At 47.3% G+C, this 26,651-nt stretch overlaps 1 protein-coding gene across 2 annotated transcripts in view; it reads left to right on the top strand.

The window, feature by feature from the left end:
* The window catches only part of GRAP2 (GRB2 related adaptor protein 2), a 69,755-nt gene that overhangs the window by 38,822 nt on the left and 4,282 nt on the right, over positions 1–26,651 (top strand). The window contains exons 1-6 of one of the 2 annotated variants that reach the window (XM_055566820.1): positions 9,013–9,075; positions 9,402–9,493; positions 16,903–16,994; positions 19,981–20,100; positions 23,717–23,885; positions 25,950–26,138. In XM_055566820.1, coding sequence (XP_055422795.1) covers positions 9,416–9,493; positions 16,903–16,994; positions 19,981–20,100; positions 23,717–23,885; positions 25,950–26,138 — 648 coding nt within the window. In that variant the 5' untranslated portion in view covers positions 9,013–9,075; positions 9,402–9,415. Of the gene's footprint in view, positions 1–9,012; positions 9,076–9,401; positions 9,494–16,902; positions 16,995–19,980; positions 20,101–23,716; positions 23,886–25,949; positions 26,139–26,651 lie in introns of those variants that run through there. The other variant, XM_055566815.1, reaches the window with a different exon arrangement.

Raw genomic sequence — 26,651 nt, 5'->3', positions numbered from 1 at the left:
TCCCCACTTCCCTTTGGTCAATGCTATCTTTTCTCGTTGCTTACTAGATTGTCTTGATTACAGTGCACTGTGATGATATTGCAGCCTGGGGTCCTCAGTAAGCAGGGGGAAGCTAACACTTGCCCAGAGGGAGATGGGGGCAGAGATGGGGGCCTTGAAAAGCTGCAAAGGAGTTTATGCTTGTGTTACGAGTTTTGACATTTTTGAAGATAAAAAAATTTTTTTTTTCTCTACAAAACAGAATGGTAGATAGCTAAGAGGCAAAACGTGCTTTGGAGAAAGATCCACTGAACTGTCGGTTCCCAAGAATGAGCCATACTTCCTGTATTATCTTCCCGAAACACTGTGCCGTGAGGTGAGAAATCTCTCAAGCCCTGATGAAGAAACCGTAGCACAGAGAACTTGTTTTCCCCTGCTACCAAGTCAGCAACAGACTTGAGCTTTGAAACCCGGTCACCGTGGCTGGCAGCCTCACCTGGCAGAGTGACAAGACAGGAAAAAAAGAATTTGCTTGAAGTTTGAGAGAACACACACACTACGTTTAAAGAAAGAGATCTTTTTCTTACAAAAAGCTTGAAAATGAATGAGATCTTATACGGTACGCTTTGAGTTTAATGAGAAAGTTGTGTTTTATAAGCCGCACTGGTGTTGATGAAAGAAAAGTAAAGTAATAAATATTCAGAAGAAAGAAGAGCAAGTGACCCTTCTTCTGTTGTTCAGTCACTCAGTTGTATCTGACTCTTTGCAACCCCATGGACTGCAGCACGCCAGGCTTGCCTGTCCTTCACTATCTCCCGGAATTTGCTCAAACTCATGTCCATTGAGTCAATGATGCCATCCAACCATCTCATCCTCTGCCACCCTCTTCTCCTCCTGCCCTCAATCTTTCCCAGCATCAGGGTCTTTTCTAATAAGTTGGCTCTTTGCATCAGGTGGCCAAAGTAGTGAAGCTTCAGCTTCAGCATCAGTCCTTGCAATGAATACTCAGGGTTGATTTCCTTTAGGATTGACTAGTTTGAGCTCCTTGCCATTCAAAGGACTCTCAAGAGTCTTCTCCAGCACCACAATCCAAAAGCATCAATTCTTTGGCACTCAGCCTTCTTTATGGTTGAACTCTCACATCCTTATACGACTGATGACCCTTCTCCTGGGCATCACTCAATTTACAAGGCAGGGGAGGGGAGAGACCTACACAGGGACTGTCTCCTGACTAGTCTCTTCCCTCTTTACCTTCCTCCCCTTGCCATCCTCTGCCCAAAACAAAACAAAAAACCTTAAAGAGGAAAAGAAGAGCTAATTTTAAGAGAGGAAAGCATCCTTGAGACCAATGAAATCTCCATAATCCACAGTGACAGACAGGGACCAGTAGAAGAGCAATTTGATTAAATAAGGATATCAGGAGCTTAGAGGGACTCTCTAGTTTGTGTCACGTTTGTCTGTTAGTCTTTGAAATATATTTCTTTAGCTTCCAAACCTAGAAACCAAGTGCCTTCTAGCTGGGGAGATGATTCCCATTAGGAAAATAGGAAAAAAAAAATCTCAGGGCAAAGCCAAGGGGTCCAGGTGGGGCTGGGGATCCCAGGCTGGACTGAAACTAAGAGGCTGGCAGAGGGTCTGCAGGAGGCCCTGATGGAGAGAAATGTTAGAAGTTTGGGCTGGGTGCCACCAGCCTTGCAGTAGATGGTTATGGGCTGAGCTTGAGTCCATCCCGGGCAGCACACCTTCCCTGCCCATGTTCCTATCCCACTGCCTACTGCCCATTACCTGACATCAGGGACCACTCTGTTGCTGCTTTCCTCAGGGAAGCATTTAGAGGATGCATTGTTCTATGTGGGACACACCTGTGCAGGGAGATGGCGTGTCCCCTGAGGCTTCCGTTCATAAGCCACTTCCTAGTGGCTCCAGGACTGGCATCAGCAGGTCAGCCGTCAAGGAATCACCATCTTGGGACAAGCTTCAAAGGCCCCCTCTGGTTGCATGTCTTTACCCAGGGCGGACATGCCAGGGGATTTATCCTTTCCTGGGGCTTGTTGTCGTCACTGTTGTTTAGTCGCTAAGTTGTGTCCAACTCTTTTGTGACCCCATAGACTGTAGCTCACCGGGCTCCTCTGACCATGAGATTTCCCAGGCAAGAATACTGGAGTGCGTTGCCTTTTCCTTCTCCAAGGGCTCTTCCTGACGCAGGGATCGAACTCACGTCTCCTGCATTGGCAGGTGGGTTCTTTACCACTGAGCCACCAGGGAAGTCCTTCCTGGAACTTAGGAGGAGGAAATCTTGAGTCACCTGGGGACGAGAGGAAAATAAGAATGTCCCTGTGGACAAAATCATTTTAAATGGAGGCTTTTAGAGAGCACTAAAATCTCAGCCAGCTAGCCAGAAATGGTTTGGTGGGGTACATTTTGCTTGTCTTGGGTCACTCTGGTTGCAATAAAAAGCAGAAATGTTTATATCCCATGGAGAGAGTACCTATGGAAACAGGCCAGATCTTCCTGAGAAGGCCTCAGAGATGCTAAACCCAAAAAGGAATGGTCCTGCGTTTCTGACTCGGGAGATCCAGAGAAGCATAGGAGCTGTTGGTTGTAAATTGCTTAAAGCAGAAGCCCCTGGTGGCTGCTCCCAAGTTCACGGCTATCTGCCGTAGATGGTAGCAGCCAAGATTCCAGTTCCCACCTCACCCTCCACATATGACTTCAGATCCAAATCTCCAGAGAAAGGAGAAAAGGAATCTTATGAAAATAGGATTGGAGGCACTCTATTGTAAGGTTCCAGAGGACGAGTTAGGAGTAACTCAAGAGCAGGCACAGAAAAGGAATCTGTAAGCCTTGTAAGACGTTCAGCAAGAAGGTTATTTCCAGCATGGTTGGCTGATTAAGAGGCACCCTGTGAGCAAGAATTCTGCTGGTTTCGAACAGAGGCAAAATGTTGTCATTTGAGAACCCAAAGTGAGGAAAGACCAGCCTTGATCTCTTGGTCATGCTCAGCCTTTTTCTTTGTTTTCACTTTCTTTTCCAAAACAGATTGATTTGGGTCTCTGGAAGAATAGATAAGCCAAGGTTAATAGGTGAGTGATAGGTAGCCGTCCACCCTGTGTGTGTGCACGCTAGTCACTCAGTCGTCCCACTCTGCAACCCCGTGCACTGTGGCCCACCAGGCTCCTCTGTCCATGGAATTTTCCAGGCAAGAATACAGGAGTGGGTCGCCATTCTCTTCTCCAGGGAATCTTCCCGACCCAGAGATTGAGCCCGGGTCTCCTGCATTGCAGGAAGATTCTTTTACCATCTGAGCCACCAGAGAAGCCCCGTTGTCCACCCTATGAGTATGAATTTTCAAGAAGGGCCCTCTATGACCTTTCTCGGTTTGCTGCTCTGTCCAATGCCCTGTAAGAGGTGATAAACAAAGGCAGAAGGGCTCTAAGCACAGCTGGAAGGTTAAGATAAAAGAAAATACACAGTTGAGGTTTCAACACACATCAACCTAGACCCACAGACTGGAGTGAGGGGCTGGTCAGTTGGAGATGAAAGGGGACCTGCTTCCCAGGGAGCTCAAGGAGAACTGAAGCATCAGAAAATGTGTAGGAGCAGATGTCTTCCGATTCTTTTCCATCGAAGCAATTCTGTATTTTATGGGTTTGAGAGTCTTTGAAATGTTAAAGTTTATGCCTTAAAATGCACCAGAGACAAAGAAGACAGTCGCCAACCTGTCTGGAGAAAGATTGTGAGGGACTCAAGATGCATAGAAAAGTTACAAGATGAAATCCATGGTTTGGGGCGCACCATTGCCCTCTATTGGATTAAATAAATCAAACCTTTAATGTGGGTGCATGTTTCATTATCTCTAGCTGAGTCTGCCAAGAAGTCAGGGCACCTTTGAATGGGAAATTAATCGATCCTTGTAAATGGGTCCTTCCGTCGGCTGCCCCTCTTCTGAGGAAATCAATTACAGTTGTAATTCTGATGGCAGGTCGTTCATCATGTTGCCAGTCTCTCAGCGAGCATTTGCTAGGTGCCACTAAGCACTGGCGAGGTAGCACAAGGCATGTAAGGAGAAATAACAGCAACTGCTGCTACTGTTCATCAGACGCCTACTGTGTGCCAGAGCCTTTATACACATTTACACACAAGACCCCCATGAAGTAAGGGTGGCTGCTACCGGGTTAGGATGGCAGGAGGAGAAGGGGATGACAGAGGATGACATGGTTGGATGGCATCACCGACTTGATGAACATGAGTTTGAGCAAGCTCTGGAAGTTGGTGAAAGACAGGGAAGCCAGGCGTGCTGCAGACTATGGGGTTTTAAAGAGTCAGACATGACTGAGAGACCGAACTGAACTGAATCAGGTTGAGGATGAAGAAGCAGGATGCTTGGGAAGTAAATGGCACGTCTGAGGTTCAAATACAAGTTCATCTACTCCTGAGACCCCAGGAAGTTTACAGACTACCAGGGGAGATAGGATATAGCTAAAAACATCTACATGGGACTTCCCTATCCAGTGGTTAAAACTCCTCTCTTCCACTGCAGGGGACACAGGTTTGATCCCTGGTCCTGAAACTAAGATCACACATGCCTCGGGGCATGGCCAAAAATATATAAATAATAAAATAAAAATAGCCTATTCCCAAACTCTCTAAAAAACAAAAAGAAAATTTTTAAAGACTATACGGAGTCTGTAAACCATGGCCAGTAGGTCAGATTTGACTCATGTATTTTTTCCACAAATGAGATGGTTTTCCCTTTTTTGAACAGTGGGGCAAAATTATAATAATAATATCTTTTGGCATGTAAAAATTATATGAAATTCGAGTTTCAGTGAGCATAAATAAAACTTGTTGTTTTTCAGTCGCTAAGACATGTCTGACTCTTTCCGACCCCATGGACGGCAGCACACCTGGAGTTTCCCTTAACCACCTCCTGGAGTTTGCTCAGACTCACATCCATTGAGTCGGTGATGGCATCCAGCTGTATTAGAACCCAGCTCCGCCTGCTGGTTTACTGTTCTCTCAGGCTGCCTGCCTGAAAAAGGACAGACGCCTGGTCGTGGCATAGTCTGTACAGCCCCCAGAGCTGAAAATCTCTTCTCTCTGGTCCTTTGCAAAAAAGGTCTGGAGGATTACTAGTCTATACTTGGGCTTCCCCAGTGGCTCAACAGGTAAAGAATCCACCTGCAATGCAGGAGATGAGAGTTTGATCCCTGGGTGGGGAAGATCCCCTAGAGGAGGGAATGTTAACCCACTCCAGTATTCTTGCCTGGGAAATCCCATGGACAGATGAGCCTGGTGGGCTACAGTCCATGGGGTTGCAAAGAGTTGGGCACAACTGAGCCCGCACACACACACACACACACACACACACGTCTATACTCCAAGGTAAAATGTTATATATCAGTATGTATAGGTTTTTACAAAGCATTTGGGGGTTAAGAAAAGGGGAAACTAATATTTATTTAACCCACTATGTGAGGTGGGAGAAGATACACAGGTGCGATCTATTTTAAGACTCAGTGCACGAAAAACCCAGCCTTTAAAACAGAGAAATTAAAAGGTAGCTATTTGCATAACAAATTTTCCCTTTCATTTTATAAAGGGATTCACCATGGGGTTCCTTTGTAGAATGAGTCTCCATAATGCACGCTAATATGATTCCATTTACAAATACTCTCTTCATAATAACTCTTCAAGAACAGATCTGTTGTATACAGCGAGGCTTAGAGAGCATCATTTTTTCCTGGCAGCATAAGGTTTCCCACATCTGAAAAGTCACTGACCTTGTCAATTTAGGCGGGGAGGTGGGGAAGTGCTGCCTTCCCACTGCCTCCAAGAAGGGCTTTGCCTGGCAGATTGAAAGGGTGAGGATTTCAGCATGTGTGCCTGGGACATCCCATGGACAGAGGAGCCTGGCAGGATACAGTCCATGGGGTCACAAACAGACACGACTGAGCACACACACAGGATTCCTTCTTTCCCCGGGTCCTGAGCCTGCATCTTCCTCCAGCTCTGTGCTGTTATGCAAATGCTGTTTTTCAGAGATACAGAAAACGGAAGCCTTGGCTGTTCATAGCCAAATTAGGAGGAGCTGAAATTGTTCAAGAAGTTGCTTCCCTGGTACCATTTTGATGGAAACTATGTATTTCTTCTGAACACATCCCCTGACTTTGGCTTTCAAATGCAGACTCTTTTAAAGAACCGTCTCCCAACTTTTGTTTTCATCCTCTGTGGTGACATATTTTAGAAGCAGATAAACATCCGTAGTATATAGCCTGACTGTTTTTCAGGGATTTTGGTGGTACAAGAAACTTAAATGGAAATACAAGGGCAGATAAAATCGTGCCGAGGGCATCCTGTTGGCATGCGGGGTGATCTATGTCTCGGGGCTGCTAATGGGCATTCCGTGCCATTTGTCAAGTGGGAGAGGGAGAGAGATGCAGAGGGCTGGTGAGGAAACAGAGCCAGCACCTGGGGCAGGAGCCCTGTGCAATTTAGAGGCGGGATTCCTGGACAAATGCTACCATCCCCAGGCCTGGGATGAATGGGGGGAAGCGGCTGACAGTGGCTTGGCACCTGAATGCCGTCACTTCTTATTTACACTCTATGGCAGGTAGCAGTGCAGCCGTTTCTAAGACTGATCACTGGAAGGGAAAGCACATTTAACCCGTCTGTGCGGCTCTCTGAAGAGGTGTCTGTCTTCATGTTCCCCTGAGGTCAGGAGCACTCTACTGCAAACAGCAGTGAGAAGGCTCCACCGTTCTTGAGTTCTTGAGGCTGCTGCCGTTTCTCTCTCTGCCCCACCCCCACCTTTTCTCTCGTGGAGTTGTTGCTACCGTGCTCTATCTCCATCATTTATTACTTTTCTCTTGCAGATGCAGTATGCAGCAGTGGTAGGTACAGACTATCAAACAAAATGGATAAATACTGAATAAACTGTGTTAGCTCTGTTTTTTTTTTCCCCCAGGTGGTAATTTTTAACTTTTCAAAATTAAAACTAATGGATAGCAAGGAATAGGATATCAATTTCCACGCATTTTTATGATCAAACAGAAGACCAACCCCTGGGGCTGGCACATTTATCATTCTCTGCTATTAGGGAAGCAGAGAACGGTAAATTGAAGGGAAGAGCTTGCAAAGCTCTGTGATTTGAACGAAAACGGAGCAATCCCCCACCCCTTCCAGCCGGGGCATCTCTGCCACCAAGCAGCATCTGAACAGATTTCATTTCACAAATGGAAATGGGACACAAGCAAATTTTTTCAAAGTGATTTCATAAAGAGTGGGCTTGTTTAATTGGGTTTTCTGAGCCAGGATTAATATTGCAAGCTGGGGAGCTCTGCAGTGTGCCTCTGTTGTTGGCTTTGCCACACCACCTGCCTCCTGGGGGAAGGCAGAGAAAAGTGCCACCATTCAGAAGCAATTTTCCTTCTGCTTCCAGTCTTCTCACTGAATGACTTAGAGCCAGCCTGGACCAAGCATCCAGGCCTGATCTGAGTTATATGTAAGGTAGGAAAGATCTTTCTAAGCTCAAGGTCATCTCTAGAGCATGCCTTAGGCTCTTTTTTTCATCTCTAATGTATGTGATTTTCTAATATGTCTAGCATTTGCCCTCCCCTTGTCTCCATTCTGCTTATTAAGGTAAATTTGCATAGAAATGGGATCTTGGTTTTCGGGACCATTCACCTGACACTTGATCTCCTGATGTGACCAGTGTCTGCTGCTGATACCATGAGGGTGACCCACAGGAACCCATCATCCTGCAAACCAGAGGCAAGGCCTTAATTAGGGAAAGCTTTGCATGCGAAAGTAATGGGGTGAATCCAATCAGCAAAAGCATTTAGCTTTCACCCAGGAGGAGGACAGAGTACTCCTTCCTGTTGAGTGGGTCATCCCGGGTCACAAAAATTTTAATTTGCCTTAGATGGACAGATCTTGAAGAAAGTGCATAAAAAGTATATAGATTTTGAGTCTGGAAATAAGTTTTGGCTGGTGATAAAGCTCAGGCAGTGAGCTATGACATTTTACTTTGGCTCCTGAGATATTTTTTGCTTAATATGTCTTTGGGCTTTGTAATGCTCATCCCTACAAATGGCCTTTGGAAGACCAAGCAAATGTGGAGAATCAGAGGCGGCGCCCCTTGCTATCACTGCTGGGCTTTAATCCCCTGATCTATGCAAGTCACCCCCTCCCACCCGCAACCACCTTCGTTATTTACCTAAATCTCCTCACTTGGGCAGAATTTCCCACTGAGAGGACACCTGTGGTCCCAGTTTACTGGTCATCGAAAGTCAGTTAGGTTTGAGGGTTTCTGAGACAAATTTTGCAAAACATTAGTGCCAAACAGCAGCGTTCAAGACGGTGTCCTGACGGTGAGCAGAGAACCAAAGAACTTGAGGGTCGTGGAGAATAAGCATCAAATTTCAAAGAGAAAACTTTATAGGAGGTGGGGAAAATCAGAAGAAAATTATTGCGGCTTTTGGTTAGACTGTGTTTGCTGAGGATAAATTCATTCTACAAAATTATTCAAACTCGGTTTTGTCTTGGATAACATCTGGTGTCTATTATTTAATTTCATCTTACATCCTTCTCCACTGAACATTATGATCACCCTTTTACAAACAAGTAAACTCTGGGAGGTTTTCTTGCGCAAGCTCACACAGCTGTCCATCAACAAAACCAGGACTTTGCTCTCTTTCTATTACACCCCACTGTCTCCTAAAAAACCCAACTATATTTCATTCGTAAGTTGACTTATTTATCTTTATACAGGTCTCACATATTATTAAGAGGGGCCAATATTTTCACTCAATTCAGAGGCATGAAAATGAAAATTTCCAAAACTGTGTTGGCTTCCATAATAATAATAATAAAAGTTGGAATCTGAGTCTCCCAGGTCTAAAATGAGAATGCTTTCTACTCTCAAACCATGTAGAAGACGGCTAAGTTCCCCACTGACCAAAGCTGTCTAATTCTCTTAAATGATTCAGATGTAAAAGAGAAAATGGCATCTGTCTAATTAACACCGGCTGGTTAAATATAGCTGCCGAGGGACAGTGTTTACAGAACAGTCCTTCCAGTCCCTCAGGCCCCAAGGTAGCGATGATAGCGAGTCTTCTGTCCTTATCAACCGGAAACAGAGATGCCCCAGAAATGATCACGGGCCAGGACAGCAAATGGGGATGAAAGGAGAAGGGGAAGGTGGTCACTGGCCTTCATTTCCTGCTCCTGGCATCTGGAGATTCAGAGAACGATGTCGGAAAACGGATCCTAGGGGCTCAGGCAGCTCTTTCTGAAAACAAAAACCCTTCCTGTGTGCCTGCACCTCCCTCTCCAGCCTGGAGACATTGGATCCTCCACTACCAACCGCTAGGACTGCCCTTCTGGCAGAAAACACAATGACCACTTTATTTCTCTTCCAGCTTCACGTAACAACATGGAAGCCATTGCCAAGTTCGATTTCATGGCCTCGGGAGAAGATGAACTGGGCTTCCACGCTGGCGATGTTCTGAAGGTAGGTGACATGGGGCCCAGGAGAGCCAGGGAGAGTTTAGGTTATTCTGGTCTAATCGCGAAGTTAATCTAACAGTTGAACTGCTTAAATTGTTTCTCAATAAACACAAACAGTTCTTTCAAAATCCAAAATTCACCTCAACCAAAAAGGTTTCTTCTGAGCACCCGTGCACTAACCACCAGGCGGGGTGAAGGAAATCTGATTGTATAAGCCACAATCCCTGTCCTAAGATGCTTGTGGTCTGGAGTGGGAAATACATCCATGTGCAGGGCTTCTCATAGATGTTTTATCTAAGTGCTCAGGAGCACAGGTATGGGACAAGTGATCCCACCTTGAAAGATGGGGTTGTAGGAAGGGGTGGCAACGTCAGTTGTCAGGGAAAGCAGTAAAGGTGAGTCAGGCTTTTGGTGAAAGTTCAGAGATGGTCAAGCTCAGGCAGAGTCTGGTCAGCATTACAAGGCTCAGCACGGCTGCAACTTACAGGAGGAAGGTGTGGGTGGGGATGCCTGGAAAGGCTGCTGGAGGAAACTCAGGTCAGTGAAGGCCACTCACACCTGGCCACTCTGGGGTTTCTCAAAGCTTGTCTTCCACCCGCACTTGACTTGTAGTGGCGGTTTGCTGAGCTGAAGAGGCCTTGGACTTCTTCCACATTCCATGCACCACACTTACATGGACTCTGCATCTCAGAGTGCCAAATAGCACAAGCCCTTAAAGAAGTGACGGGAGAGTCTGTGGCACCCATGCCTCCCTGGCCTCTGAGCACCTCAGATAGCCTGATCCCCAATCCTCAGCAGTCCATGTGGCCACCGTTGTCTCTCCATTAAGATAAAAGCTTACTATGGAAATAACCTTGTCACACGTGAGCAGGGGAATCGGAAAGTGTCTGCAGGGCACAAACCAGGTGGAATTTGAACAATCCCCTTCCTGCCCTCTTCCCAGGTGGTGCTAGTGGTAAAGAACCTGCTTGCCAATGTAGGAGACATAAGAGAGGCAGGTTCAATCCCTAGGTCAGGAAGATCCACTGGAGGAGGGCATGGCAACCCACTCCAGTATTCTTGCCTGGAGAATCCCATGGACAGAGGAGCCTGGCGGGCTGCAGTCGATGGGGTCGCAAAGAGTCGGACACGACTAAAGCGACTTAGCGTCCGTGCATTCCCCACTCCGAGTGTTTATCTAACTGCCGTCACTGTGCAAGATCTGGCAATGTGGCTCCCAAGAGCACGCCTTCAATGCTGGAGCTTCTCAAGGTCAAAATACTGCTTGGGCTGCTGACCCAGGAAAAAGTGACCTTCACTTCTTCAGGACCTTACCAAGGTCACTGAGGGGTCTGGGACAAGGTGAGAAGTTCCTCCCTTCCCTGTTGGGTACTGTGACCATGCGGTTATCAACCACTCTGCAGTGTTCTCACCCAAAAGAGGCCCCTGGGAGGTGGGTGTGGGGGCAAGTCCCATCCTCACCTCCCATTTCAAACCAAACCATCTGGCTTAAGTTTTCTCTATTCTCCAGAAAAGGAAAAACAAAAAGCAAAAATCTTTCCTCAACTCTGCTTCAGCTTCTAATTTCTTTCCTCTCCTTCATGGCCACACTGGGAAAAATTCTCTGTGCTGGCTGTCTCCACTTCCTCACTTCCCATTCACTCCACTAGACCCTCTGGAATCTGACTCTTACCCCCAACACTTCGTTAAAGTCCACCAGTGACCTCCTGAGTGTAGAATGTAAGGACCCTGCTAAACACCTATAGGACTTGAAACTGCCAACTGTCCCTCCTTGCATCTGAAAGGAGCCCTGTCCCACCCCGAAACACTGTACTCCACTCTGAATATTTCCCTTTTATCCTGTCTCCCAAGCAACCCACATCTTCACTGGAGAGGAGCCCGGTACCAGTCAAAAGGAAACCAGATGATCCATAAATGATCCCCATATTGTCAATATCACCCATTCTGCCCTTGACTGTTCAGACTATTGCCACATGCCCTTGACTGACCTCATTCTCTCCTCTCTCTTCCTCCTTTATTTTAAAAACTAGACCCAGAGGGATCTTTCTAGAAGATAAATTGGATCATATTACTTCCTTCCTCAGAAGTGTTCAGTGGCTCCCCGTGACCAGTGGATGGAAATCTAAGCCATCTGAGCTCAACCTACCACCCAACCTCATCATGCTCAAGTGCAAGAACATGTATACACACACACACACACACACATCTTTGTGTATGAAATGGCCCAAGTCACACTGCAATATGCACACTGTCCTTTTTCAGGCTCTCCCTGTACTCTGAATGTCCTTCTGCACACGTGCCTTTGACCACCTCTGCCAGGGAACCCTCATGAATCCTCCCCACCCCCCACTACCCCAGTAAACTCATTACGCCCTCTTCAGCTCCTCCATGGCATTTCACACACTCTGCTCAAGGCATTCACACCCTATTTACAAGCAGGCGAGCTCCGAGCTCCGCTCTCTGCACGGAAGCACCACCTCTGCTGCTCTCCCCCCATGCCATCCTGATTGTCTGGTCTCACAGTGGCTGCTTCACTCCCCAGAGCTCTGCGGGGGTGGGGGCTGGGCCTGCAGAAAGGTGAGGAAGAGTCAATGAACGAATGAATGAGTGGGTCATCCCACCGCTGGTCTGAGAGCAGAGTCTTGCTGGCTTCATCTTTGTGTCTTCCCAGCACCTGACACAAGTTACGGCCCCAGATAGGGGCTCAGTACATAGTTCTTGAGTTGTTAAACTGTGTTTCTGCACACTCATTTAGAATTCTATCAGAAAGCCAAACCCTTCCTTCCTTTCAAATCCTATCCATTGCAGCCATAAGGGATGGGGCTTGTTGGCTGAGTCTCATGGAAGGTCTGTATCATGGTGGTCAGTGGGCCCGCCTGTGGGTCTCTGCGTACAACTGTCTCCTCCAGATATGGGTAGCAAGCCCCAGGAGCCTAGAAATTGGTGTTCTGTTTCTTGGGGGTTTTTTAGAAATTGTATTCAAGGCCAGTTCTTGACTACCCCAGCAATGCACTCCTGAGTGCTCTTTCATGTTATGCCTTTAGTTCTAAAACACTAAACAGACTTTTTCATTAGAAGATACAAAAACTGTCTGATTTGCTCATCACCAGCTGCCTGCTGCAATCGGTGAAGTCCCCAGGGTGTAGGCCCCAGCTTATTCATCTCTGTATTCCCAGCACCCAAGTGCAAACAGCAGTTGCTCACTAGATGCTGATCCCAGAATGGTAAACAAGATGGCAGACATGGAACTCTAGCCACATGACTGGATCCCACTTCTCCTGTGAGAGAAACATTCTAAAAGTCAGGAGTTGAATGTTTCGTGTGCATATCACGACCTCTCCACCTGCAGCCGCACACAGCACCCCGTTTACACTTCCCACTCGAATCTGCCAGTCGTTATTAAAAAATGTCTCTCGAGCCAGGCCATCTCTATGTGCTTCTGCAATTCATCTAACACGACCCCATTTCTTCCCCCTAAAACAGCGACCAAAGAGCCCCCAGAGTTAGTCCTACGTAATTAACTTCTTCAACACTTCTGATTTCTGCTATGCCTCTAAGAGCTATAATTTCATCCAATTTTGAAATTCTTCCAACCGTACATTTTGTCCTCTTCCCACGTCTAACTTATTCTCAGGCCACGTAACCCAGAAAATGATTCCGGCAGGCAACACTGTAAGAGTTAAGTTACAGCGAAGTTGAGGGTAAAACCTCACGGGTTTAGGCTGAACTCCTTGCACAGGTTTGCACGATGGGGACAAGAGATAGAGAAACGGAGGAGATGGAGAGATGAGAGGGACAGGAAGTACCAGCCCTGCCAACAACGGCGGGAGGAAACCACCACCACCACCCCCCAAAGACTCTTCTTTGCTGAAAATGAGACTTTTTTTAAACCCTTGCCTTTTATACATCATAAAAAGCCTATAAATTTGCCTCTTTGGGAACACGATGTCAGGCAGACCAGGTTATCACGTGGTGAGGAAAATGGACGGCATTGTGGGATAATCTTTCGGTGGCTACAGGGTGTAAATGAGTATGAGCCACGATTACTAAAATTACAGCCAGTTTTGGGTCAGAGAGCTAAGTGCAAAATGTAGTTCCTACTGCGATGAGCCCATTTCCAAATGGTCTCTTTTACTTCATCCCTGCTCACCTTGGTATTTGACATTTGCTCCCCAACCCACATGTCTTCCCATGTGATGGGAGAAAGGAATTCCAGAGCCTTGAAATTTGGGGGAGATGGCACAGAGTAAAATGCCCTTGTGTTTTTTATGTGATGACGATGCCCTGGTGCCGAGTTTCCTAGTTCTTCTTTTGACCTAGATTTCCTGCTCCCCTACCCCCGCCACCCTCCTCGGCACACACATACCTGCACGTCCTTAGCGATACCAACAGTCACATTTGATGTTAGAAACTACAAAGTTTCCTTTTCTCAGCAATTCTAGAACTCAAATATGGGACACACTTTTATTTCTTCAGAACAAATGATCACATTCAAAACATACACATAGAACACTTTAAAGAACTTATCAACCCTCCATGTCCTTCAGACCTGGAGTTCTCCTTCATAAGAATATCACGTTGGACAGAATTATATTTAAAAACACAGCCTGTACTCTCTGGAGGACGTCCAGGGATGAGGGAGCATATGGTCCTCGCATCAGCTCCGTGAAGGGGCTGCCAGTTATTATTGCCCCCATTTTGCAGATGATAATTGACTCGCCTGAGGTCAGACATCTAGGGAACCAAGGACCCAAGGACCAAGGGCTTCTCCTTCCAAACTCAGGAGTGATATTAGAACTACTTCTCAATTACATTGCTCTCTTTAATTCTCTTCCCGTCTCTGGGAGGCAGAAACCAGAGGCTTCAAGTCCACTCACTTTTTTGGATGACTCTGAAATCCAGCTCCAGCCCTCACCTCACTGCTGAACCCAGACACACATCTCCAGTGCTCCCTGAGCTTTCCTTCTCTGAGGGTCCCAGGGGCAACTCGATTCACCCGCAGGCGATCTGAGGTCCATGCGCTTTCCCTCAGACCTGTTCCTCCTCCTGTCTTTTCTATTTTGGTAAAAGCGTCACCACCCACTCAGTCTCCCAAGCCAGAAATCCAGAGCCATCCCAGAATCCCCTTCTCCCTCAGCTCCTCGAACAGTCACGAAATCCTGCCCGTTTGTGTTTCCTGATTCCTCTGAAATCTGTCCTCACTTCCACCTAGCCCAGATCTCCTTCGTCTATGCCTGGATGGCTACGCTTCTCTTCCTACACTCTCTCCCCTGACTTCACCCCCGCAGTCCATCTTCAAGTTGTGATACCCCACGCTTTTCTTAACACTGATTCTCACTGTGCTGTTTCCCTGATGAAAATCCTTTGATGGCTCCCCGTACATTTCAAGATAGAAATCCAGACTTTTGAACGTGGGCTACAAGGCCCTGTAACCCTGGTTTCCCCTCTCTCTACTCCTGGGGTCACAATCTAAACTTCCGCCAGATTGAGGAGTTCTGTCCCAAGAACGCACCTCACTTCCTCACGCCCCGGAAGTAGTTATTTTGTCATCAGACTTTGCCTAGTAACTCACCTGGGCAACCCAGGTGGTCCCTGCTCCGAGTAAGCTTTCCTATCCATCTTCTTCTTTCCTCTTTATCATTTCTCTTCCATCAGTTAAGACGTTTTCAGCTATGAGAAACAAACTTAAAATGGCCTCAGATCAGTTCAGTTCAGTCTCTCAGTCATGTCCGACTCTTTGCGACCCCATGAATCGCAGCAAGCCAGGCCTCCCTGTCCATCACCAACTCCCGGAGTTCACTCAGACTCATGCCCATCGAGTCAGTGATGCCATCCAGCCATGTCATCCTCTGTCGTCCCTTTCTCCTCTTGCCCCCAATCCCTCCCAGCATCAGTCTTTTCCAATGAGTCAACTCTTCCCATGAGGTGGCCAAAGTACTGGAGTTTCTGCTTTAGCATCATTCCTTCCAAGGAAATGCCAGGGCTGATCTCCTTCAGAATGGACTGGATGGATCTCCTTGCAGTCCAAGGGACTCTCAAGAGTCTTCTCCAACACCACAGTTCAAGAGCATCAATTCTTCTGCGCTCAGCTTCCTTCACAGTCCAACTCTCACATCCATACATGACCACAGGAAAAACCATAGCCTTGACTAGACGGACCTTTGTTGGCAAAGTAATGTCTCTGCTTTTGAATATGCTATCTAGATTGGTCATAAAAACAATAACAAAGATTTATAATTTCTCATACAAAGTCCAGGCGTTGGAGGACTCCTAAGCAGCTAATTCAGTAGCTCCATGACATCATCAAGGTTCTTCCCATCTTTTTGTTCTGCCATCTTCATTTTGAATTATTGTTTGAGTCTGCGCTACATATTTTAGAAATATTCTCAGTAGGGGAGGGTGGAGAGGAAGTCAAGTATTTGTCTTTTGATGATAGGAGATTTTCTGAAATGACCAGAAGCCACATAGAACCAAGTCTGGAAGAGTCATATAAGTAATCAAGGCAGGTGATAACATTTGGGGTCATGGTCAAGGTAAGACCTTATAGTAATGAGAAAAAACTTCTGGTTTTGCCTATGATCGCAGTCTAAAAACAAATTTAGAAGAGGTATTCCAGGTATCTTGAGTTATGTCCAAACTGTGCAAACATGGAATATGAACACAAAGAGTTACTGTTTTCAAAGCTAGCCCCCACTTGATGTTTAAGTTTTAATCTGCTAGTGTAAAAAAGAACAAATTAAAATTGTAAAAGGTTCTCGGTTACCTGGCAGAGAAACACCTGCCTAGATAAGGAGCTTAAAGTGCTAAGATCTGAGACACAAATCTTCAAAACAGGAGAAGAGGGGTTCGGAGAAGCCCCTGAGCACTGAGTCTGGGAGGCCACACCAGGGTAGAGTCACATGAGGGGGTGGCCCAAGTGTACAAAAATAGCTTGGGGACAAGAGAAGCCAAACTCCAAAGATAAGCCTGCTGCTCCCCCTCCAGCAGTCCTGTGGTTTCTTTGGCGTGTGTGTGTGTGTGTGTGTGTGTGTGTATGTGTACGCACTTAGTTGATCAGTCGTGTTCGACTCTTTGTGACCCTGTGAACTGTAGCCTGCCAGGCTTCTCTGTCTGTGGGATTCTGCAGGCAAGAATACTGGAGTGGGTTGCTGTTTCCTCCTCCAGGGGATCTTCCCGACCCAGGGATCAAACTCTTGTCTCTTATGTCTCCTGCACTGGCAGACAGATTATTTACCACTATACCACCTGGGAAGCCTTCTTTGACTTATTTTCCTCTAACTTCAAAAGCCTTTGTTCTTTTGGATTGGGTGGAATTTGGATTGGGGTGCATAGGTTCTTTGCCCTGCAGCCCATTTCTCCTGCTTCTTGGTGTCCTCCCCTCAGTGACTTCATCCTTCCTTCTCCTCCCTATAGATCCTAAGTAACCAAGGGGAGTGGTTCAAGGCGGAGCTTGGGAGCCAAGAAGGATACGTGCCCAAGAATTTTATAGAAATCGAGTTTCCTGAGTAAGTATTTCCAGCCTGTGGAGATAGGCCTGCCCACACACACTCCCCTTACTTTTTCAGTAGCCACTAAAATTATCCGTGCACAGCCCAGACGCTGTCAAAAACGGTCCCCTCTGGAGAGGGAACCACGCAGCTGAAGGCCAGGGGTGGGAGGGAGATTTGCATTTCACGGCATTCTCTTTTGAATTTGATACCATGTGCAAGTATTGCCTATTTTAAATTTATAAACCAAAGGCATCTCTGATTGTAACCATGGCGTTTCCAAGAATTCCAGTGGGGGCGCTGTCGGCCACCCCACCTCCACAGCTGCTGCTTCAAGAGCTCTTCTCCCCTATCTCCCAACCTACCCTCCATCCCAGTTCCAGGATGACAGGACGAAGCTCTCGAAACCGTGAGCTTCCCGAAACCATGCTCGCACTCAGTGAGAGAGGTTGGGGAAATTCCCTCCATAAAGAGGAAACGAAAAGTTGAGATTGGGTCATGTGCGTCTCAAGAATTGACCACAAGGGTTAGATAGAAATCTAATCTTGTCTGAGAGTCAGGGTCTAGCCGAAGAGCAAAGGTTTGTTAGAAAACCAAAGCGGTGTTGGTGACTCTGCTGAGGTGCAAACGTACCACTCACAGAGAATCAGCACTGACCACTGAACCAACAGAATGACCACCGACCTCAGCCAGGGGACCCTTGAGGCTGCCCTGTCACCTTCTAGGTGAACAAGGAACACCTGCAGCTCCTCCACCCAGCCACACCGCCTGGCTTCCAGGACAGCGGAGGCCCCCAGAAAAGCCCGTCTGTGCCACCCATCCTGACTCACTGCCTCCACCCACATCCCGCAACTGCTCAGACACTGCCTTTCCTGCAGTTGTTTGGAAAGAACCGTCTGTGCTTTGAGCAGAAGTCCTCCCCTCTCTCCCACATCAGCTTTCCTGCCTCTCTGCTGGCTCATACCCGGCGGCAAACAAAGATCCTGCGATTTTCCCCGGCTTACCAAAAAAAAACAAAACATGAAACCAGACAACAAAACCCTTGATCCCAAATCCCCTTCCCACTATGACTCCACTTCTTCCAAAGAATCATTATATTCGCCGTCTCTAATTCCTCTCCTCCTGTTCTCCCCAGCAGCCCCATGACTCCTTGGAAACCTTTTTATCAAGGTCCCAGTGAACTGCGGGTCCCAGTCGTCAACTGTCGGCGGCTTCAGGGACATTCTTCCTCCTGGATCTCCTCCCACCTCCCTGGCTTCTCCTTCCCCGTCTCCTTTGCTGTTTCCTCCTCCCCTCCCCCATCTCCTTTGGGGTTAGAACGCCACCCTCCCCACCACCACATTTTAAGTGACTGCCCCCTCCCCACCTCTGCTCTGTGTTCATTTTCCCCATAGCATCACATCAGCTGACTCCATATTTACTTCATTGTTTATGATATGTCTGCCCCACTAAAATGTGAGTTCCATGAGGGTTCTTGTCTGTTCTGCTCACCGCTACGTTCACTACATCCTCAGAAGAGGGCCCGGCACACAGTACATGTTTAATAAAAGCTGTTCAGTGAATGAATAGCTTTGGAACCGATGTGTAATATGAAACTCTGGCACTCATTTCACAAGTAGCATGTGGACATTTTTGTAAGTCTTGAAAGAAGTCACTTCTTTCAAGTGACTTCAACAAAACCCAGATAGAGAACAAGGGTGTATTTTCTAAACAGTTCCCTCTCTGGTTGCTCCCTCTTTCAAGAGACTTCCTCTGAGGAAGGCTGCTGTGGAGGGTGGTCCCATTCTTTTCCCCTCCCCATTATATTGCTGTGTTGGCCACTCGTCAGTCCCGTAGGTTTGTATGGCACCTACTCCGGCAGGATCTCCAGGCAGATGACCGTCAGAAACCCTGTTTCTGGCCCCTCAGATCCTGACCAACCTTCCGCTGCAGTCCCAGGTCTGGAAAAAGGATAATCCTCCCACCACCTCTGTCGGTTCAGTTCCTAAGTTCCAAAGGGCACAAGGGAAGGGCTCACAGAGGCCTGTTGGATGCTCACCTTAAAGGGACACGCATGCTCGCCTTCCGGGGCCAGTGATTAGGTAGCCATGCTGCAGCAAAGGGCCACCGCCCCCACCCCACCCTTGGCCACCGAGGAACTGCGAACACTTGCTCTGCTCCGGGAGGGTGAGAGAGGTTCCTGGCCTCCTGCCCTGCGGCTGGAGCCACTATTTGTCTTGCCTGCGTGCAAGTGCTCAGCCTTTTTCACATTCACTGCACCGCCTGCAGCAACACTTCCAAAGGCTTCCACCCTGACTGCTAACCTGAAAGAGCAGTTTCTCCTCGGTTCCTTCTTTCCACAGCAAAGGTTATTTTCCAGCCGGGTTTCTTAGAGAGGGCCGGGAGCTGGCTGGGTAGACACCTCTCTCTGGCTACCGCCAGCCTCGCTCACTTCCAAGCATGCATGGGGACTTCCCTGGGTGCCCCACAGCATCTGCCAGGCACAAGGCACAGCCACTCCTGCCCCACGCCACCCAGAGACCCTTGGTTGTGACCCTTCTTCCCAGCCACCAAGGTCTCAGCCTGAAGCCAGCACCCAAGGGCCCTACCCATCCCAGCGTGAAGGGGTCCCTGTCCTCCCGGCGCACCCTCCGCCCCTGCAGTCCCTTTCTGGAGATGTCCCTCTCACAGCCACCGGCAGGTGGCCGCTGCTGCAGTGAGTCCCTCCCACACTCTCCCGTTTTGTGCAGTGGCACGTTTCCATGACTCAGGATTTCCAAGCAGGCAGGAGAGAGACTTCTCCTGGGGGGACAGGGCAGGAGGTACCTCAAGGGGACACTCACTTGCCTCGTCTGGAAACTGCTAGAGCGTTTGTTTGGTCTCAAAAGCGCCTGGCCCCTCTTGGGGTCTCTCTTCAACCCTTCTCCTTGTGGGTCATCTCTCCCCGACTTCCTTCCCTCCCTATTCCCAAACCCCATCAGTCTGGCATCTCACCAAGATCCTCTGTTTTTACCTCACCTGATAGGTGGTTTCACGAAGGCCTCTCACGACACCAGGCAGAGAGCTTGCTGATGGGCAAGGAGCTCGGTTGCTTCATCATCCGGGCCAGCCAGAGCTCCCCCGGGGACTTCTCCATATCCGTCAGGTACTGGCCAATCCTGACTCCGCTCTGACCTACTAAAGCACTAAAGCGACAAGGTGACCTCCTAAACATGACCTATCCCTCAGGAGCATGGTGGCAAGGGGCCCGGGCACAACGTATCAGTACATTCACCTGCCTCCCCTTCCAGCCCCAGGGCTTCTGGAAAGACAGGATTTTTATCAACCTCACCTCTGTGTGTTTCACAGCACCATGTAAACCCAACAGGTGCTGGGTGAGTGTCTGCGGAAGGGGAATGGGAAGGGAGAAGGAACAGAGAATTTCCAGAGGTCCACATCCATCTTGGAGTTGCAATCTTTTTTTTTTTTTTGATTAATTATTTTTGTCTGGGCTGGGTCTCCGTTGCTGCACTCGGGCTTTCTCTAGCTACAGTGAGCGGGGGCTACTCTTCTTTGCAATGCATTGCAGGGGCTTCTCTTGTGGTGCGCAAGCTCTAGGTGCATGGGCTCAGTAGCCGTGGCTCACGGGCTTAGTTGCTCTGCAGCATGTGGAGTCTTCCCAGACAAGGGATCAAACTCATGTGCCCTATGTTAGCAGGTGGATTCTTATCTACTCTACCACCAGGGAAGTCCAGGGTTCCAATCTTAGCATTTTCTTTTACTACCAATGCATGTCTGAAGAAGGGCAGAGAAAAATCAAAACCCCCAGGCACCGCCACAGGACACATCCGTAGTCGTAGGTGGCTGCACAAAAAGAAAGCCTACCTCCACGCTCTGTAATGCTGTGAAACTGACGGGACAGAGCAGAGCCCAGGAGGCCTGGGGTGGGGGCACTCTGACAGCAAAGTCTCGCCAGTGTGCGGCACCCCACCCCTCGGGAGGAAATGACTCAGTTTAACATGACATGGCCCCACACACAGAAGCCCCAAGTCTGAACAGACGGCGTGTGGTCAGCGTGCTGGAGATGGCGAGTCACACATCAGACTTGGTGACCACATGTGAAAGTGCAAGGATGGCAATAGCAGCACAGGGAGCGGTGCGACAACCTGTGCGGTGAAACCTCACTGGCAAGTTACCTGACCGGAGGTGCTGTCTGGATTCTGCAATGTGATTTGAAAGGCATGCATCTTTAAGTTCCTAAATCTAATCTCGGGTAATAAACGGAGGCCACATCACTATTTAGAAAGAAAGTGCAGTACTTAAGGATAAGTACTTTAAGGAATAAGTAGGAAGGACTTAAAAAAAATGGCTTAAGGGGACTTTGGTGGTCCAGAGGCTAAGGCTCCATGCCACCAAGGCAGAGGGCTCAGGTTCATTCCCTGGCCAGGGAACTAGAGCCCATGTACCACAACTAAAGATCTCATATGCTGCAACTAAGACCTGGTGCAACCGAGGAAATAAATTTAAAAATAATAATAATAATGGGTCAAGCATTTGTATGCATTTGTGTCCCCAGCAGGCTCAAGAATAGCTTGGTCTCTTAAGCATTGCCCTTGCAAGCTGACTCAAACTCTTAATTTCCCTTAACTAAAGCTTTCTTTTTTATAGCTTGGATGATGGTAAATTTTAGTTCAGGCCAGTATTAATGTATCACCAACTCTAAACTTGTTAGGTCTTAATTCATGAACTTTTTCTCTATTAATAAATCTTACAACTCAAACCTGTTTCTTCAGGGCCACAGTTAGAGGCAACACCAAGCAACTTGTTAGATTGAAAGGCATCTCTTGGTGCCCTTGGTTTGCATGTTGAGGCTGGCTTTTTCAGTGAGGAATTAGGGTTTATCATTCCTTGATTAAATTGAATTCTACAAAAAACGATCGGCTTTGATGTCTGCCATGATCTTCCCTGCCACTGAGGCTATGCAAGCTCTTGTGGGGGTGATTATTACGGTAATCAGTTTTACCTCTTCTGCAGAAATGTAGTCTAATATATTCCAAAGCAAAATCACTAATGTATTTATACATCTGCTTTCTGTCCTGGCACAGATAATTAAAAGCTAATTGTAATTATCTATCACTTAGGATTAGTTGAGGGTCTGAAACACTAGACTGAGACTTTGGAGCCCTGAGTTACACCCTTTTCTCTGCCCTTCTCAGACCTCAGGACAGTGGTCCAGCCCCTCTCTCTCCGTTGGCCAGATGACCAACCGCAGTCCTGACATGCACCCTGTCAGTACACGGGAGTGAAAGAGTTAATGTTCCTCATTCCCAGTTCTTTGACTAAGAGATGGTGGATGAATAATCGTGTCACAAGAATATTCCCTCCTCCTCACCCAGATGCGGGGAGTGATGACTGTGAGTCGAGCCGTGTGGTGCTGGAGTGAAGAAAGCATATATGAGTGACCGAAGCCAGAAGGGGAAGGGCAAGCAATGATTGATTGCCAAGTGTCGGCTATGACCCCAAGGTAGTTAGGCAGAGGTCACTGCATAGGTTTGCCTGCTCTGAGCAGAGCCCTGAAAATAAGATGAGGAGGAAGATCAAAACGCCTGTCCCCTCTGAACACAGACCTTAGAAAGAATTATCTTTACTCTCCAACAGTCTAAATTTTTTACCTTTCTGCTGGGTCATGCAATTGATATCAATAACATCAGTTTATTTTTAGACATAAATGTGTGTCCATTTGACCAAGAAAACTTGACATCCAAACAAGAATGACTTAGTGGTGAAAAATGTCTGGGGCTGTTAGTAAAGGCCCAGTCTCCTCTTTCAGTGAATAAAATCCAAATTCTCCACCCCTGGTACAAACATGCTCTCTCACTTCTGAGTTCAGCTGGTGTCAAAAGTGCTGATATAAAAGAAGTTAACATGAGAAAAAAAAATTAGCACATGTGCTTGATGTGACAGTCCCAGCTCACTAGACTGGAATTAGAGAACCAGGGTCCTTGCCTCAACTCTGCCCTTAACAGTGACCTTGATCAAGCCCCTCCACCTCTGAGCCTCAGCACATTTTTTACCCCAACAACTCAAAATACTTTGTAACCTTATTTATGCAAAACAAGACCAACCAAGAGATCCCAGCTATGTAGAGAACAAAGTGTGACAGATTTCTCAGGGTAGTTTTTGAACTTAAAGGAGCTGGTTTGGACTATTTCTGTTAACTGGAAGACAAGAAGGGCTTGAAAAACTCCTCCCCTCTGAGTCTTGGCAGAGTTCTTAGCCTGGTAAGGTCTCAGGCGTTGCCATGCTTCAAATAAACATTGTGAAAAAAGTCCTCAACCTTGTAGTCTTTAAAGCACTTGGAATATTTTTTCTTGTAAAAGGGCGATTCCAGTATCAGAAGAAAGATTGCTTTCTGCTCATGTAAAAAAGAACAAAAAAACCTCCTCTCAGGAGTTCCCTGGTGGTCCAGTGGTTAGGACTTGCTGCTTTCACTGCAGTGGACTCAGGTTCAATCGCTGCTAGAGGAACAAAGATCCTGCAAGCCTCGTGGCAAAAAAAAAAAAAAAAAATCCCCTCTAGCTCAGCTTGAGTCCTAAGCGGCCTCTCCCAGAAATTACCCCTAGAGTTTGACTAGGCCAGCCCACCTGCCCAGGGATGGGCCGGCCACCCACACCTCTGCTTCCTGCCCAAACAGAACTCCAGCATCCCTGGATGCAGTCGGGCCTGGAGGCAGAGACATGCTCACCACATGATACATAATTTGGATTTGTCTTGCTCTTTAGGCATGAGGACGACGTTCAGCACTTCAAAGTCATGAGAGACAACAAGGGTAATTACTTCCTGTGGACAGAGAAGTTTCCATCCCTCAACAAGCTGGTGGACTACTACAGGAAGAATTCCATCTCCAAACAGAAGCAGATCTTTCTGAGGGATAGGACCCGGGAGGAACAGGTATGCTGCTGGCCCCCATCACCCCCAATCCAGAGATTCTGGGCGGTTTGGGTCCCTATGTGAACCCCTAAAACCATGCATTTGATGGGCAGGTCCCTGCATATTCTGAAAAGCAGAGATCTCAGTTTAAATCCTAGCTTAACACTTTCTAGGTACGTGACTTTGAAAAGTTCTCTAATTCTCAGTTTGTTCATCCACAAAATTGGGATAATAGTGACAGCTACTTCATAGGATGGTTCTGAAGGTTAGAGAATGATATAGTCCATCCCTTACTTCATTCCTAATCATGCCCCAAGCACTCAGTATACATGGGCTCTTGTTATAGACACTGTTGTTTCATTATTCACAGACGTTACCGCATCACAGTTTTCAGCCTAGCTCAGGAGCTACCCAAGGATGAAGTAACTTGGGGGAAGCCATAGGGCTACACATGGGGATATTAGAACCTCGAGTCCAGGACTAATGCAGCAAGTAGAGCTTTGTGACAGGATTTGGGGGTGTGGAGGGTAGAAGCAGGGGGCACTGGAGGAGAAAACTGGAGGTGGAATTCTTGCTCTTGGAACAGTTTGGAACGTGAAGTATTGTCTTAATAGAAAATACTTCCAGGGACTTCCCTGGCAGTCAAGTGGTTAAGAATTCACCTTCCAGTGCAGGAGGTATGGGTTCTATCCCTGGGCAGGGAACTAAGATCTCACGTGCCTTGGGGCCAAAAAGTCAAAACATAAAAAGAAGCAATGTTGCAATAAATCCAACAAAGATGTTAAAAATGGTCCCGCATCAAAAAATCTTTTAAAAAATGCATCTCCAACGGACCTGGCTTTAAAAACTGATTTCATTGCTAACTATCCTGATTACCCAGTCAAGTGAAGAAAACTTTCTGAGCATCAGTTTTTCTCATCTGTAGAATGGAGAGAATATAATGCCTTCTTCATTGGACTGTGGTGAGGATAAGTGAGATATAATCATAGCACTCACCACAGACTCTGGTCCCCAGATGGCACTAAGGAAATGTTAATTTGATTCCAAAAGTAAATTCACACATACACGCAATCTATAAAATATATTTCAAAGGAAATATCATGGTTATAGGAGACGGGTATTATAGGAACGAGCACTGAGTGGAAGAGTTGAAATCCAACGGACAGGTTATCTGAAAAGGCATTGAGACTTTTCAAAGCAACATGTGCTTTGGAGAAGTAAAGAAAACCATCCCTTTCAAGTAACAGGTTGATTTTAAGCCTGAGAAGTTACAATCAAAGGAGAAAAGGGTGTTCCCAAATGTACACAAAAGTTCAGAAAGGAAAACAAAGGTTAATACGGACCTTGTGAATTCTTTCAACCAGGAAATGGACAGAGATACTCATTTACTAAGATGTGCACACAGAGATGAGAGAGGAAACATAAAACTGCACTAAACTGGATTTAATGAGTTCATTTTGCCAAGTGCTTAGAACAGTGCCTGGCATATGCTAAGCCCAGGGCTCTGTGTAATTGTTTGTTAAATAAAAATAACAAGAAAGTGTCTCTGAGTCATGAGGTTGTGGTAGCATTCAGGAGAAAGGTCTTGTTTTTTTCCCTACATGCCCAGCAGCAGGCCTGGTTTCCATGGTGCTGTGGGAGCGTTGCTGTTTGGGTCTTTATCACCGGGCTATAAATGACAGTTCAAAATCATGCAAAGTCAATAGCAGAGCTTATCTGGAGGATAGGATGTCCAGCGGTGTGGCAACATGCGATAAGGAGGGGTGGCATTGTGTCAGTAAAATGGAATATTTAAGCTTGATTACACAGAAAAACAAGCCCACGAGGAAGGGACGAGATGGGTACCAGGTGGAAAGTGAATGAACCAGAGACCCAAACTCCCAAAGCAGGAGAATCTGAGAATGCACAAGCCACTGTGAAAACGTGATGATCTGAACCATTGATTTTCTCTAAGCTGCTCCCACCCCCATCAGCTGTTTCTTGGAGCTGTCAGGAGCTAAGTCTGGGAACAGCTGCTGGAAGGGCTGGGTCGGGCCAGGAGAGGTGGGAGGAGGATGGATCTGTGTCATCTCTGTTCTCTCCCAGGGTCAGCGGGGCAACAGCCTGGACCGGCGGTCCCAGGGAGGCCATCCCCTGAGCGGGGCTGTGGGAGAAGAAATCCGGCCTTTGATGAACAGGAAGCCATCGGATCACCCCCTGCTCCCTCCTTCGCAGTATCCCCCGGCCCCACTGCCGGCACAGCAGCGGTACCTGCCGCAGCATCATTTTAATCAGGTACCTGGGAAGGATAAAGTGGGCACAGGGAGTGGAGGAGGACCTGCTCTCCCCCCAGGCTTCAGCAGCCTTGTCCCCACTGCCACTCATTGTGTGAAAAACCCCACAGTGCCGGAAACAACTGAAACAAATAAATGTTGGGGGCCAGTTGTGGCCCCAGGACCGTCTGTCAGGGGAGGAATGTCCCGGTCCAACCCTGGTCCCATCTGGTCTCACTGAGCCCAGAGAAAAGATCCTGGGTCCTCAGAGGGCAGAAACATGGAAACTGCTTTTGGCAAAGATGTCTCTGTGAATTAAATGAGTCCCTGCTTAAACACATATACATACACATACACAAACACACATATACACACATGCACACATTCACACACATATATACATGCACATACACTCATACACATACATACACACATACATATACCTATATGTGTGCACACATCCACACACACACGCACACACATATATACATACAAACACACACATACACATGTACATACACACGTGTGTATACAT

This window comes from Bubalus kerabau, chromosome 1, assembly GCF_029407905.1.
Source record: "Bubalus kerabau isolate K-KA32 ecotype Philippines breed swamp buffalo chromosome 1, PCC_UOA_SB_1v2, whole genome shotgun sequence".
Lineage (NCBI taxonomy): Eukaryota > Metazoa > Chordata > Mammalia > Artiodactyla > Bovidae > Bubalus > Bubalus kerabau.
Note: the sequence above shows the minus strand (reverse complement) of the source record. Positions and strands in the feature narration are given on the sequence as shown.